Genomic DNA, 16,101 nt, shown 5'->3' with positions numbered 1-16,101 from the left:
TTATGATTCATTATTTTTAAAGGTTTTTATTTTATTTTTAGTTCCAAATGCTCTCCTTTCCCCCATTCCCTCCCTTACCAATTGAGATGTCAAGAAATATAATACCCAATATGCATGTGAAATCATGCAAAACCCATTTCCAACAGTTATCAGCTATTTGGAAGTAGATAGGATTTTACATCGTGAGTCCTTTGGAGTTGGGGTGGGTTATTATAATAGATAGGATACATTATTTGAAAAGATATCAAAGTAACTGCCTTCTAAAAATAAATGCTCAGTTGCAATATATCCATCAGTCGTTAATGAGGATGGAGTTGTGAGATGTTGGGTTTAAAGTATTACTTTTGCAATTTTAAGATGGTCTAAATATTGACTGTTGAATGACTTAAAGTGATGATTCAGAACATACAATTCCATCTCCTAATTTTCTTTGCTCAGGTTGCAGCAGTAGCACAGCTGGAAGAGAGTAAAAACAAAATAGAAGATCTTTTGGATTGGTTATCAAATGTAGATAAGGAAGGAGAAAGGGCAGGGAAGAAATCTCACCAGGAGATTGAACAAAATGGAACTCATTTTCAAGAAGGTGACCTCAATTCCATGATTGGAGAGGAGGATGAAGTTAATGGTAACTTGATGGAAATGGATGTTGATGGACAAGTAAGAACCACAGAGGAAAATCTGAACCAACAATACCAGAAAGTAAAGGTATATATGTGAATATTTGTGAATATTGATACAATTAAATGTATATCTTAATTCAGATAGATGGTATCCAGCTTATCATAACATGTGTCATCTTTACAATTTTCTCTATATGAGATTTTTTATACACACATATATGCATACACACAAATATATATATACATACATGTACACATACACACATCTATATGAAATGTGTGTGTGTGTGTGTGTGTGCATGCACACACATAGCTAGGTGGTGCAGTCACTGGGCCTGGAATCAGTAAAACCTGAATTCAAATCCAGTGTGAGACATTTACTAATTGTGTGACCTTGGGCATGTCACTTAACCCTGTTTGCCTCAGTTTCCTCCTCTATAAAATGAGCTAGAGAAGGAAATGGCAAACCACTGTATTATATTTGCCAAGAAAACCCCAAAATGAGGTTAAAAAGAATTGAAAATGACTGAACAATAATACACACACATATATATTTTACACATAATATATACTATGTAAATGTATACACACAAATATATACATATACATATATGCACATTCATGCACACATATATAAATTTGTTTGCAATAGGGTGATTCCATTTGTATAAGGGACTCCCATGTGAGGAAACTCTTTTCTAATATAAGTTGGCACCTTCTTTGCAATGTATAGTTTTAGTGAGTTGCCTTGAGCAGTGATCTCAAATAGGCGCACTGAAGGCCACCTATTGACTTAGAACACCATAAATTATCTTTTTTATTTTATTTTTAATATTTATTTGATTTATTTAAAATTTATTAAAAATATTTTCCAGTTATGTTTTAATCTAGTTTCTGCCATACTCCAAGAGTTTTGAGGGCTGAGGGTCATGAATTTGACACCTCTGGCTCAGAGCACTGAGAAGTTAAGTTCCTTAAGGATAATCACAGTCTGTATATATACCAAGACTGGGACTCAAAATCCAGTTTCTACAGGCTTGGAATCTCTCTCTCTATCCATTACACCATCCTACCTTTTTGTCATGTTGCTATATGTAAACACTTTAGTGGATTTCATAGATGGTGGTTCTCTCTACAATCAGTACAGATTGCTACCCATCCTTGTAATCCTATACAATTCTTTTCCATGTCATCCCATAAATTATTTAGCTATTCATTTCCCCAAACAAGAAATAAGTTGGAAAATACAATAACCTTCAGAATCTTGAGGCATTATTATAAGGAAGAAGAACTGTACCATGATCCGAAAGAAGGGCCATTGGCTAGAGTTGGAAGACCAGGCTTACCATATTAGCTGTGCCATTAAATTATTCAGATGACTCTAGTCAAGTCATTGAATCTCTCTATATCTCAGTTTCCTTATGTACAAAACAAAAGTACTAATATCTCACTCACATACATCAAAGCATTGCTTGTTGTAGTGCCAATGCAACCTTCACAGTGCTGATGGTCACCGCAAATATTCTGGCAGAGTGCTCAATTGCAAAATACAGTAGACGTTCCATATAGAAGACAGAAGCAAAACATTTATTCAAACAGCAGAAAACTGAATACCAAAACCAGTAAGCTGATTCCATCATAGTAGCAAAGAAGTTAATAAGCCATAACAATACAGAGAGCCACAGCATCCTTTAGCCTTTCCACAAACCAACATTTACTCACAAGCCTAACTGTTTCCCTCCGATGTTTTCTTTCCTCCCTCCAGTCTCTTAACTGATCTGACTCCCAGCTTCCTGTGGGCTCTACTCCACCCTTCAGCAACTCCTTCCAACACTGTCTCCATATGATTACATTCAGCCTATTAGGGGGCAAGGTATATCTTCAAAGCAGGGAAGGCCTACTTCAGATTCCCTTAGGCTTTATAAGGGGCAGGGAAGATCTTCAGATTCTCATTACCATTGCATTTGTCAAGATAAAAATAAGGTGATACATATGAGATCAGATTGAAAAGTTAAAAAGTCAATTATCAATATATTTTATCATTATTGCTAGGAAAAAATGGTTAAGTACAATGTAAGAAAATCTAATTTAAGGCCACATGATTTTGGGCAAGTAATTGAACTCTTCTTGGGCCTCAGTTTCCTCATCTGAAAACAAGGGGGTTGAACTAGATGACCCTAAGATCCCTTCTGGTTCTGTATCTATGACTCTGGGATTCCTTGATGTCTATTAAGCCAGTCTGTGACTCTGTGTGGTTGGATCAGTGAAGAAACAGTGCCTCCCTCTGGAGTCAGTAGACCTGGGTTCATATTCTCACCCTGCTACTTCCTATTTGCTGCTTCCAAATCTCTTAACCATCATGGGTTTGCTTATCTTTAAAATGAGCAGGTTGAATTACATGTCCCTTTCTGTTCTCCATCCATGATCCTATGACTTTGCCTCAGGATTCCTTAGGAGCATAGATTGAAAGCCAGAAGTTCATTCAGTTTAATTTCCTCTCATTAGAGATGAGGATGCTGTAACAGCAAGCACCCTAGCATACCCAGGATGGCTGCTAGCACAGGTTATTTGACATGCCTTTCTAAAGGAAAGCAACTCAAAAGAGGTTAACAATCTTACTTTAATCAACCATATGTATCATTTACTTAGTTCAGGGGAAAAAAAGTCAGCACCCCGAACTTCAGATAATGCAAACAGAAATTACAAGAAGACAAAAAATACAGAGCAAATAAAACAATTCAATAGACAGGGCTTCTGGCTGTCTGACCATTGCATACATACAGTGTTAGCTACCAGAAAGAGAAGCACCAATATCTGGGTTTTCAAAGCTGGGAGGCTCAGTGGTTACTCAGAGTTTCATCTGGACAAATCCCACAACTCTTCCCATTAGTAAGCCCCTAAAAAAACCCTCACTCTAGGATGTGTGTATGTGTGTGTCCGTGTCTGTATCTGTCTGTGTCTGTACACACACTCACACACACACATATACACACACATACACATAAACATAAAACCTTCTCTAGGGTCAGAGGACATCACAACCTTTATGACCCACTGCCTAATTACAAGTAACAAAAGGTGTGGTCCTTCCTGAAAAACAAGCCTCCCCTAAGCAAACTTCTCTTGTTGGGCTCCACATGAGGCTCATTAAGGGGTAGGGAAGATCTTCAAATTCCCTTACTGTTACAGATGCTGAGACCCAGAGGGTAATTGACTTGTTCACAGTAAGATATATAAGAAGTTGAAGAACCAGGATACAACCTCAGATTCTGCCAGTGCCTCCACTCTTTCCATTGAATTAAATCCTAACCATGCCCATTTTGTTTAGAGAACACTTTGTTAAGAACTTCTGTCATAGGGGCATCTAGGTGGTGTGTGCATTGAGTAAGAGTGTGGGCCCTGGAGTCAGGAGGACCTGGGATCAGTTCAGGCCTCAGATACTTAACACCCACACAAAATAACTAGCCGTGTAACCTTGGGCAAATTACTTAACCCCAACTGCTTAAAAAAAAAAAAAAAACTTCTGTCATAGAATTCTAAATAAGTCAAATAGTGATCTAGTAAAAATCTGTTTGAAGAGCTTTCTTTTGTTCCCCTATCTAATCCCACCCTTTTCATTCACATATCCAGTAGAATGATAGCATTGAGGAGGAAATAGAATTTTATGGATTTCCTAGAATTTAAATTGGAAGGGAAAGTTGCACAAGGTCACAAAGTGGTAAATAGCACAACCTGTTTCTGATTGTGAAAAAGACGAAATGGAAAGTCAATAGATGAATCCCTTGAAATCAATGAAATAAGTAAAGAATTTGAAAAGTTAATTTAGTCTTACCCAAAAGAACCTTGGGATAGGGACCAGGAGACTTGACTTTTAAATACTTACTCTGGGTGAGCTTGAGCAAGTAACCTTTCTATGCCTCAGTTTCCTCTTCTGTAAAATGAAAGCATTGGATGGGATTGTTTCTAATACTTCTTTCAGCACAGAGTCCAAGAGTGGAGATTAAGTTTTAAAAAACAAGCTAACTTTATTGTGTGTTAAATGAACTGAAAATAACTAGTCTCTTAAAATAACTTTTAATGTTATTTTAAAGTGATCAATGACTATAGCATTTGCTTTCTTTTAATTCCAAAAATATTGGGAGGGAAAAGTGATGTTATTTTCATTAAACTTTATAGAGCACTGTTCTCAGGTATATAAAAATTCATTAGCATGACTAAAAGTGTTTAATATAAACTACCTATAAGCTTCATAAATTTGCATATATCATTTCCTTTTTTTGGTTGTAATTTATAGACTGATTTTTAACATGTTCCTCATTAAGTGACCTAGATCCTTCTTATGAAAATTTACAGGGGTTGAGGGAAGAAAAGAGGAAAGGGTGTGGGAAAGTAAGAAGCAAGAGATGTCCTATAGGTATTTCTTTTTCTTTTTTTCAGTTTATTTCTTTTAAAAATTTATTTCTTTTCAGTTTACATATGCTTTTGAGTTCTAAATTTTCTCTCCCTCTCTCCCCTCCCCCCTCCCTCAGAAGGCATGCAATCTGATATAGGCTCTACATATGCATTCATATGAAACATTTTCACATTAATCATGTTGTAAAGAATTATAACCACCAATGGAATGAACCACGAGAAAGAAGCTACAAAACAAAACAAAAAAGAGAGCAAATAGTATGTTTCAATCTGTATTCAGACTCCATAATTCTTTCTCTGGATGTGGATAGCATTTTCCATCATGAGCCTTTTGGAGTTTCCTCAGAACCTCCTGAGAAGAGCTAAGTCAAACAAAGTTAGTCATTGTACAATGTGGCTGTAACTGTGTACAGTGTTCTTCTGGTTCTGCTCCCCTCACTCAGCATCAGTTCATGTCAGTCTTTTCAAGTTTTTCTGAAATCTGTCTGCTCATCATTTCTTATAGCACTATAGTATTCCATACATTCATATGCCACAATTTGTTCAGCCGTTCTCCCATTGATGGGCATCCCCTTAATTTCCAGTTCTTGGCCACCACAAAAAGAGCTGCCATAAATATTTTTGTACATGTGGGTCCTTTTCCCATTTGTATGATCTCTTTGGGATGCAGCCCTAGAAGTGGTATTGCTGGGTCGAAGGGTATGTACATTATTATAGCTCTTTGGGCATAGTTCCAAATTGTTGTCCAGAATGGTTGAATCAGTTCACAGCTCCACCAACAATGCATCTTCTCCAGCATTTATAATTTTTCTGTCTTGTAATGTTAGTCAATCTGATAGGTGTGATGTGGTACTTAAGAGTTATTTCGATTTGCATTTTTCTAATCAGTAGTGATTTAGAGCATTTTTTCATATGACTATAGATAGCTTTAATTTCTTCCTCTGAAAACTGCTTGTTCACATCCTTTGACCATTTATCAATTCCTATAGTTATTTCAAACTCAGCATGGCTGAAATAAAACTCATTTTCTTTCCCTCCAAATCCATCCTTCTTCCCAATTTATTTACTCTGAAATGAGCATCCTAAAAGTTGCTCAGATTCACAATCTCAGCATTTTCTTTGACTTTTTACTATTTCTCACTCCACTATATCCAATCAGTGTTTTCTAACTTCACAGCATCTCTCTTATTTGAATATTTCCTGCTTAAACAGCCTCTACACAAGTTCAGGCCCTCATTGCCCTCATCTGGACTATTATGACAGTCTCCTAATTGGTCCCTGTTCCTCAAGTGTCTCCTTACTCCAATGTGTCCTCCACAAAGCTGCTAAAATTACTTTTCTAAAGTATAGCCTGACCACATCATTCTCCTAAATCAATGACTCCCTATTGCTTTTGAAATTAAATATCAACTCCTTTGTGTGGTTATAAAAGATCTTCAAAACTTGCCTCCAACCTACCTTTCTAGTCTTCCTGCATCTGTGGTCCAAGCATACTGCCTTTTTTTGCTGCTCCTCACATGTGACATTCCATCTTCAGTCTCCATTCCTTTTACAGGTTGCCCTCCATATTTGAATGTACATATTCCTCCCCTTAACCTCCCAGAATTCCTGGTTTCCTTACACCACCCAAGTTCTGCCTTCTTCATGAAGCTTTCCCTGATCCCCACCATGGTCTCTGCCTTTGCCTTGATGCCTCTACTTCTGGTTCATAGGGAATTCTGTTCATATTTTACATCTGAGCCTCTTATTTTATTTTGCTACCAAGCATTGAAATGTCCTGCTAGAATTTTGTGCTTTATAAAAACCAATATAAGATGTATATATATTTAAACCTTGAGCAGCTTTTACATGACACTAAGTATCTACATATTCTTTGAGATTTTCATTTCTCTGGGTCATTGGGCCCACCCAGGTAAACTGGCAACCTCACCATTTGACACCATTCAGATTGTTGTCCATAGTTCCTCTCATAAATATAAGACTCACAAATAAGAAATAAAAGTATATTGACATGTCTGTTAAATTACATAAAATCTTCATGAGTCCGTAGAAATATTTCCCAATGAATAACCCTTTCCGTGAAACTTGTTAACCTCACATACTTATGAACTCTAGTTCATTACTTTTTAATTATTAATTTTTATTATTACCTTATTATTTTTAAGATCTTATATAAATTCCTTTTAAAAAAATCCTCTACACTATGGCTCCAGTCTGCCTTTTCCACCTTGTTATGTCCTATATTATGGCTTTTCTTATACTCTTGGGTCCAGCTAGATTGACCTTCTTGATGCTTCTTATATATAACACTCCCATCTCCATGCCTTGCCTGACATGTCTTTCCTGATAGCCACGCCTTTGCCCTAGTTGTCTCCAATATCTGCATCCTCATCTTTTGAGTTTTATTCCGAACTCTGCTCAAAAAACAAACAAACCCAAACACCACACCAAAAACAAAACTCTTCTCAAGCACAACATTGTACACCTTTCTTATCAATACAATTGTATGTTATGCCCAGCTCCCAGCAGCATCTCTCTAAGGTAGCTTCTTAGTATTTTGTCTCCTCAGGTTTTTGTAGGTGCTTCTCCTTGCTTCTCCCTTCCAATTTCTCTGGCTCTTGGCCCAGTCTAGCTTGCCCCTCTCCTTAAAGTTCTCTTATACTTCCTGTTTGACACATCTCATCATCATTCTGTAGTTGGCCCCGTTGCCCGCCCCTTCATACCTCAATAGGCATCGTCTCAGATTACACAGTCTCAGGTTGTTCCTCTGGCAAAGCTTACCCTTGAGAGCAGGGGATTTTTTTTTAACAACTCCTCTATTTGTTCTGGAGACTCATACTCACTATGTCTAGTGCCAGTGCAATGCCAAAGAAAGGACCTGGCTTTGTATTACTTCTTTGCAGCAGTTCTCCCAATCTCTGAGCCCATAGAAAAATGTCCATCCATTAAACACACTCCACTAACCTCCCAATTGTTCTTTGAAGCACACAGACAACTTTGTAGGTTCATTCCTCCCAGTTCTCCGTAACTTGCTATGGAGATAGGTCAGAGAAGCCAAGTGTAATCGCAGGCAGCTTCCTGCTATATCCATAATAGAGGAAATGAAGAGAGCCTTACCTAGAGAAGTCTTACCTAGATGGAGGGGGTAAAATTTTATAGTCTCACTACACATTTGTTTTATAATGGTGTGAAAAATTGGCCTGGACTGTTATGGAAGTGTTTGGCATGTCTGCACATGTATAACCTATATTGAATTGCTTGCCTTCTCAATGAGGGTGGGTAGGGAGAAAGGAAGGGAGAGAATGTGTAAGTGAAAGTTTTAAAAACAAATGTTAAAAATTGTTTTTACATGCAACTGGAAAATAAGACAGAGGCAATGGGATATAGAAATCTATCTTGCCCTACAAGAAAATAGAGGATAAGGGTATAAGAGGAGTGTGTGATAGAAGGGAGGGCAGATTGGGGAAAGGCATAGTGAGAATGCATGCCATCTTGGCGTTGGGGGAGAGGAGAGATAGGGAGAAAGTTTGGAACTCAAAATGTTGTGGAAACAAATGTTGAAAATGAAAAATAAAGTAATAAAAATTTTGTTCTAGAAATGACATGATTGTCCCCTGGAGAAATTAAGAAATTCTCTAGAATCACCAACACATTATTATTTTTCAAAGTTTTATTAAACATCTTTTGTATTTAATGTTATGCACTTTCCCTGATATGTCCTGTTCCATTGAGCCCTCTTTGTGATAACAAAATATAAAAACAAAATTGACCAGCAAAATAACAGCATCTGACTACATATGCAACATTTAACATCCATAGACTCTTACCATTCTTTCAAGAGGGAGGAATTGTGTTTTCCAGTTTTCCCAGTAGTTTTTGTCAAAAATGAGTTTTTGTTCCAAAAGCTTGGATCTTTGGGTTTATCCAGCACTAAATTACTGTGATCTGTTATTACAATTTTAAAGGAGAGGGAACCAAGACTGAGAAGTTAAATGACTTGTCATGGGTCAAACAGCAAGTATTTGAAGGAACATTTGAACTTGGGTCTTCCTTGCCTCTTAGTCTAGCACTCTTTCCATTTCTCAGCCTTTAGTGGAATGTTTAGCTACCTCCAAATATTTTTAGAACTTGAAAATGGTAATTATTTTGGGTACAAATCCATGAAACTGATATGACAGAAAATTTTGAATAAATGTGGTTCTTCACTTTAAGGATGCTGGTTTTGAAGTGAACTTAGATTTTCTTTTTTCCTTCTAGGCACAGCATGAGAAGATTGTTTCTCAGCACCAGGCAGTTATTGTAGCTACCCAGTCTGCACAAGCTTTACTTGAGAAACAGGGTCACTATCTGTCTTCAGAAGAGAAAGAGAAACTACAGAGGAACTTGAAGGAATTGAAGACTCAGTATGAGACAGCCTTGGCAGAGTCAGAGAAGAAAGTGAAATTGACCAACTCTCTACAAGAAGAATTAGAAAAGTTTGACGCAGACTACAGTGAGTTTGACAGTTGGCTACAGCAGTCAGAGCAAGAACTTCAGAAGTTAGAGGCTGGTGCTGATGATTTCAATGGAATAATGACCAAGCTAAAGAGGCAGAAGAGTTTTTCAGAAGATGTCATTTCTCACAAAGGCGACTTAAGGTATATTACAATTTCTGGACACCGGGTCTTAGAGGCTGCCAAATCTTGCAGCAAAAGAGATGGTGGCAAAGGTGACAAGGATAATTTTGACACTTCTGCAACATACAAGGAAGTACAGGGGAAACTGGACCTTGCCAGTGAGCGTTTCAAATCTCTCTATGCTAAGGTAATTTTCTTTTTTAATTCTGGGAGAAAGAAATGGAGAATAGGTTATATTTTTATATAATACTTTTATATTATTATGTTTATCATATAATGAAAACCTATGACTTTCATTTACAGGAGTTAAAGAAGTTTAAAATTGAAAGTGGAAAAAGACATTTTTTAGCCTAAAATTTCTCTCTTTGTTCCTTTCATATGAGACTCATGAAGAGAATGACTTTTAAAATAAATTTTACTTGATATTTTTGTTTTAAAATTACCTACATTTCTTAACATCTCCTCCACAGTCATCCCTTATCACAGAGAACAAAAAAGGGGGGAAATAAGTTCAGCAAAAGTAACCAACATTAAAAAAAGTCTATTCCAGACATGTAGTTCTTCACCTCTGAAAATAAAGGGTGTGTGTAGTGGGAAAGACATTCTCATCTCTTCGTTGGTGCCTAATTTGGCTATAATAATTTCACAGCTTTCAGTTTCTCTTTTGGCTCTCTTTTCCACTTAGTTTTAGTCATTTTCTTGGTTCTACTTGCTTTACTTTATATAAGTTCATGTCTTCCCATGTGTCTCTATATTCATCATAGTTGTGAGTTCTTAAAGTACATTAAAATTTCATTACCTTCATGTACCACAACTTGTCACTCTTTAGTTGATAGATATCTACTTTTGTTTCTATTTCTTTGCTGTTACCAAAAAAAAATTGCTCTTGTAAATATTTTGGTGCATATTTTGTCTTTTGTTATTGATCTTTTTGCAAATATGCTTAGTAGCAGAATGTCTGATTCATAAGATATGGACATTTTCGTCACTTATTTTGCATGATTCTAGATTGCTTTCCAGAATTGTTGGGTCAATAGATATATTTTTATACCTATGTTTCCGTAGTCCCTCCTATACTGACTGTTCTCATATTTGACCATTTGCTGTGTATACAGTGAAACCTCAGAGTCTTTTTTTTTTGATTTGTAGAAGGCTATAACTTAAAAAAAAAAAAAGTTATGATTTCCAAAGTGTGACAAGCAGCACCAAGTTTTGCTCTGACAAGTCTGAACCTGGGTTACTACTTGGCCACTAGGGGGAGACTATGTATCAGTAACAACCCATCTCTGATACCTCTTTAGTCTGTAAAAGTGATTATGAATTATTTCTACAAATAGTTTCTCTTGTAAATATGTTCAGTCAGTGTAAATGTTTTAACACCTAATGAATTGGGGCTTATTTTAGTCTTTATTGTGTTTTTTGACAGGGAGAGAGATCTCATTTTTCAAAAACCTCAGGAATTAAGGGTTGCTTTTAGAGTTCTTAGCAAGCCAAATAAAATATGAGGCCTCCCTTCCCCTTTTGCTTATCTTCTGGGGTCTTTGCTTTTCTCATGGGAATTCCCCTGTAGAAAATAACAATAGTAACCCTCTAGGAGTGTAGGTTTTTTGGCATTTTAATAATAAACAGACTGAGTGGATGGAGGGAGGCTGAGAAAAAACAAGGTAGTAACTGTATTCCTAACCAGATGAGCAAAAGTGTGCCTCCCACAGTTTCTTTTTTAAGTTAAAACCATAGAATCAGAAATTTTAGAGGTGGGAGTCCAACTCTCTTATCTTATAGATATGGAAAAATAGTTGAAAGAGGTTTTTAGGGTATGTAAAAATAGGCCAATAATTTAACTAATCCTAAATCTTTGATAAGGGATAATTCATATGAATTCTTTAATAAAATGATACATTCTTTAATCACCTTGTTTCATAGCAAATAATTTTTAACAACAATCCAGTAAATGTTCATTTTCAATCTGTAGCATATGATGATATATGAAGGAATGTACAGATACCAAATACTTTCTATTTCACCTTTTCCAATTCAATATGTAACCCTTGTATATTTTTAACTGGACTTTTTATATAATTAGTGGAGGTATTCTGGTGAGGTATTTCTATACTAAATAGATTATCACCTTCTCTGCCACTATATATACATATATTTATATTTATATACACACATAAGCATATATACATGTATGTATTTTTGCAGAGGATAGAGTAGTCATTCATCTCTGAGCTCAAGCTTCCACCCAGAAATATGAGGATGTCCTTTACCCAAACTATGCTAGAACCAGTTGTTCACAGGGACATAGATTTAGAGTTAGAAGGTCCATTAGACATCTAGTGTCATACCTTCAATTTCATACTTAAATGCTCTCTATTCTTTTAAGGGAATTTTACTATTGCTGAAGGAAATAAGGGAACATTAAAATTCTCCAATTGAAATTTTATTTTTCCCAACTACCACATGGAATATTCTCTAGTTTCTCTCATTGTGTCCTAGTACAAAATTTCCTTTTGGGCTCTTTTTGTGACAGATTGCTGTTCCCTTTTCTTTGATGCCCTTCAGCTGCTGCCCAAACTGGGGAAGTCTCTCATATCTTCTCAGGCATATTTATAGCATTTTCTGGTAACATCTCAAAACATCCATTAGTAAGAATTTTCTGTTGGCCAAGTGGAGATCTACTCTCCCTAGATGCCCTAGGGTAACCCTAAGAGTTTCCTCTCGTGATTTGGCTGAGATTATTATACCTGTTCCCAGCAGAGGTCATTGCTCTGCCAGCAAAGCAAAGACTCAAAATTTGCCCTTACTACAACAGCTCAATGAGGAGGGATAAACGTTAGAGTCACTTGTGAGGGAAAAAATGTATTCTCTAACCTTGAAGCCCTTTCCTCCCAGATCTAGAAACATGGAAGTTTCTAGTGTAGATTTCACACTCAAGTAGAATAAATAAAAATCTGAAGATCCTTTTAAATTCTAATACAAGGATGGGTATTTCCTGCCCAAGAGACTATACTTACTTTTTTATGCTCCTGGAAAGCAACCCAACTGTTACCCTGTTTCCATTATTAACCACTAGGTTGAAGTTATTCAGATCGCTCAAGGTATTAACTACCTGCTCTGGTTTGCCAAATCCTTATTTGAAGCCAGCCTCCAGTAATTCTTAAGGCTTATGTCTTCAGGCTAAGCTTATATATATGAAAATGTTACTTAGCTTTGATTTCTCTGATTATAGTGATTTTATCATATCTAGTGAACTGTCATTTAGGTGTTACTTAACCTCCCTTATTATTTTGGTGTCTGAGAGTAATTAAAAACGTCAAAAATGGTAACAGATAGTAGTTACTTTTTCTATAGTCTAGGTTTTTACTCTAAAGTTTACTGATATTTAAAATTTACATAGGTATGCCTTTGAATGGTAAAAACCAGAACTGTCTCTTATCATGCTTTGACTTGCTGGAAGAAGTATTGAGTTGAACTGACTCTAAAGTAAGTTAAACTATGTGGAATGCAATCTTATCCATCCATGGTGTTTCAATCACTTTGGCTAATTCTTGAATGAAGTTTTAAAAAAAGTACATTATTCAAGGTGTTGCCTTCTGAAAGCTGCTTTGGTACAGATGTCAACAATCATATATAAAGTATTCTTAAACATTCCCTTCTAATCATTCAGTGCAGTGTCCTTGGAAATAATCTGAAAGACCTGGTAGATAAATATCAGCACTATGAAGATGCCTCTTCTGGACTTCTCTCTGGGCTCCAGTCCTGTGAGACAGCAGCAAACAAACACTTGTTGGAACCCATAGCCACAGATCCAAAAAATCTCCAGCGCCAACTGGAAGAAACTAAGGTAAAAAAAGGAAGGAAGGGAAGGAAATAATAAGGAAAAATATCCATTCCTATCCATGAATCCATAAACCTGGAGGTTATTTTGTTTCTAAATCCTGCATTTGTAAATCTGTACAGCCTGGTATTATGGAGGAGGAAAATACAATATTTACAGGAAGACAGAATGTCAGAAGCAGGAAGGTCAAGGGAGCTGAAGACTAAAAGGAGTCATCCATTGGGAGATTGTAGTTGGGGAGAATATCCTCTGAAAGACAGGGATAGAAGTTATGGAGTTGAGGAGTAAATCAATAAATGGTGAGGAAATGAAGTCAATGAGTACAGACTACTCAGTTTAAAGAAAAAATGAGGGAGCTCTGAATATGTTTGCATACTGATAAGAAGTAGATAGTAGAGAGACATATTTATGATGTAAGACAACAGTAGTAATAAACCACAAGATTTTTGAATCAGCCAATTTATTTATGCTTTATCAGATTTCCTGGAATTTTGAAACTTTGTTGAGGAAATTTGCATCATTGGGTATCTACCAATTTAGTTCAGAAGACCTGTGGGATCTCCACTGGGATCTCCAGGCTAATTTTCTGAGAGTGTAGAAAGAGTTAGGAAAGGCACATGAAGAAAAAACATGCTTTTTGATCATTAGTAGATTATCCAGTGGGGAGACAGTTGTGACTGCTCTTTAAAAAAAAAAACAAACCAATAGCTTAAAATATCTCTAAGCATACCTAACAACACAAAAAAATACATAAAGTAGGTTAAAAATGTAAAACCAAGCAGCTACTATATAACTCTTTTGCAAAGAATTTGTAAATAAGAAACAAAAAAGCAAGATCGAAGTAGAAAGTATAAGCACATGTGAAAAAATGCACATTTGTGTTGAAAAAACAAGCTGCAAGTTGCTGAAGATCTGACTTCATGAATATTTTTGGGTTTTCCTACAAAGAGGAGTTAGAGGAAAAACTTTTTTATAATGCTATAACTGGAGTTCAGAAATGGTCCAGGTATTCCAAGCCAGGTAAAGGAAATGTAGCCTTGGGCTACAGTAGAGAGGGAGACTAGTCATCTAAACATAGACTAAGGGACACAACTTATAATTATCATGTGGGGACACCTATTCTGAAAGTAGATTTGGAACTTTTGTTGTTGTGCAGTTTCAGTTGCATCCAACCCTTTGTGACACCATTTGGGGTTTTCTTGGCAAAAATGCTGGAGTTGTTTGCCATTTCTTTCTCCAGCTCATTTTAAGATGAGAAAACTGAAGCAAACAGTATTAAGTGACTTGCCCAGGATCACACATATAGTAAGGGACTGAGCCCAGATTTGAACTCAGTACCTCCTGACTTCATGCCCAGGGCTTTATCCATTGCATAACCTAGCCACCCCACAAATTTGGGACTAGGGAATCAACTTAAGGGGAAAGTTTGCAAACCAAGATGAAAACAAAGGTATTAGTTTAGATAAAGGAGAATGGGACTGGGTCATCAGTAGTAAACCAAAGGGCAGGTAATAGATTCAGGCCTTACATAGTCAGAATTAGAATCTGTATGTGTCAGCATTCCCTTTTGAGAACTGGTGGTCAAGTGTAAGAGACCCAGTCACTGTGTATATCACCAAGGTCAAAGCAGGATCAGCGGCAAAACTGACCCAATAAATAGAGCTCAATATCTATATACCCCTTGTCTAGGACCAGGATTAATCCTTCTCTTCAGAGTGAAAGTTTTCCTTTATCTACTTGTTGTCTTTGTATACCAGCATGAGGCAAGGCAGTCAGAGAGCCAGGAGGACCATTAAAGACACATGCAAAGTTGTATTTGAAAAGTAGATTCCTAATATTTTGGCTCTCTGAATCCTTTACTAGTGGTTGCTTTCTATTAAGTTCTAGTCGAAAAATAGATTTCTAATAATGAAAAGTTCCACTGTGCCCACTTTGCTGAGGTGTCCCTTATATACTGTGAAGCTATTGTTTGGCCCTACTGAGTGCTAAGTGAAAAAAAAAATCAACCAATTCTGCAGGTTCTTCAAGGACAAGTATCCAGCCACCAGGTTGCTGTAGAGAAACTGAAAAAAACAGCAGAAGTGCTTTTAGACACCAGAGGAGCTTTATTGCCAGACAAGAATGATATACAGAAAACACTGGGTAAGCTTATTAACTTCCTCATCTCTTGATTCACTAGGTAAATGCAGCCAATTTAATAACTATTGTAGGATTTTTTCCACTATTACATTCTATGAAACCATGTCTCTTTCCTCCTTCAGAATGCTGCTCATGTTTGCTATTAGATCTTGCCAGCAATACCCAACTTTAGTCCAGTCACCCTGGCTTATTCAGCAATTCCAGGAACTTGTCTTTAGTTGTAATTGCACATATGTGTTTAAATAGATGCTTTCCTCTCTGATAAGATTAGTGAGCTCTATAAGGATGAATTCATTCCTTTGTAATCTACACTCAGCCTACTGTAGTGATCTGTATTTATCCAATAGTTGTTCCATAAATATTGCAGAGTGAATAAATATATGGGTTTTTAAACTTTAGCTTTGTTATTTCCATAGCAGTGTGAAGTGTGTGTGTGTGTGTGTGTGTGTGTGTGTGTGTGTGTGTGTGTGTG

General features: G+C 36.6%; 1 protein-coding gene across 26 annotated transcripts in view; it reads left to right on the top strand.

Moving 5' to 3' along the window:
• The window catches only part of DST (dystonin), a 454,426-nt gene that overhangs the window by 290,944 nt on the left and 147,381 nt on the right, over positions 1–16,101 (top strand). For all 26 annotated transcript variants that reach the window (XM_069070669.1, XM_069070676.1, XM_069070677.1 and 23 more), the window contains 4 exons: positions 439–705; positions 9,291–9,836; positions 13,320–13,496; positions 15,509–15,632. In XM_069070669.1, coding sequence (XP_068926770.1) covers positions 439–705; positions 9,291–9,836; positions 13,320–13,496; positions 15,509–15,632 — 1,114 coding nt within the window. The remainder of the gene's footprint in view (positions 1–438; positions 706–9,290; positions 9,837–13,319; positions 13,497–15,508; positions 15,633–16,101) is intronic.

The sequence above is a fragment of the Petaurus breviceps genome, unplaced genomic scaffold (assembly GCF_028583685.1).
Source record: "Petaurus breviceps papuanus isolate PSGF00001 unplaced genomic scaffold, PetGlider_PUasm1.0 90822, whole genome shotgun sequence".
NCBI lineage: Eukaryota > Metazoa > Chordata > Mammalia > Diprotodontia > Petauridae > Petaurus > Petaurus breviceps.
Note: the sequence above shows the minus strand (reverse complement) of the source record. Positions and strands in the feature narration are given on the sequence as shown.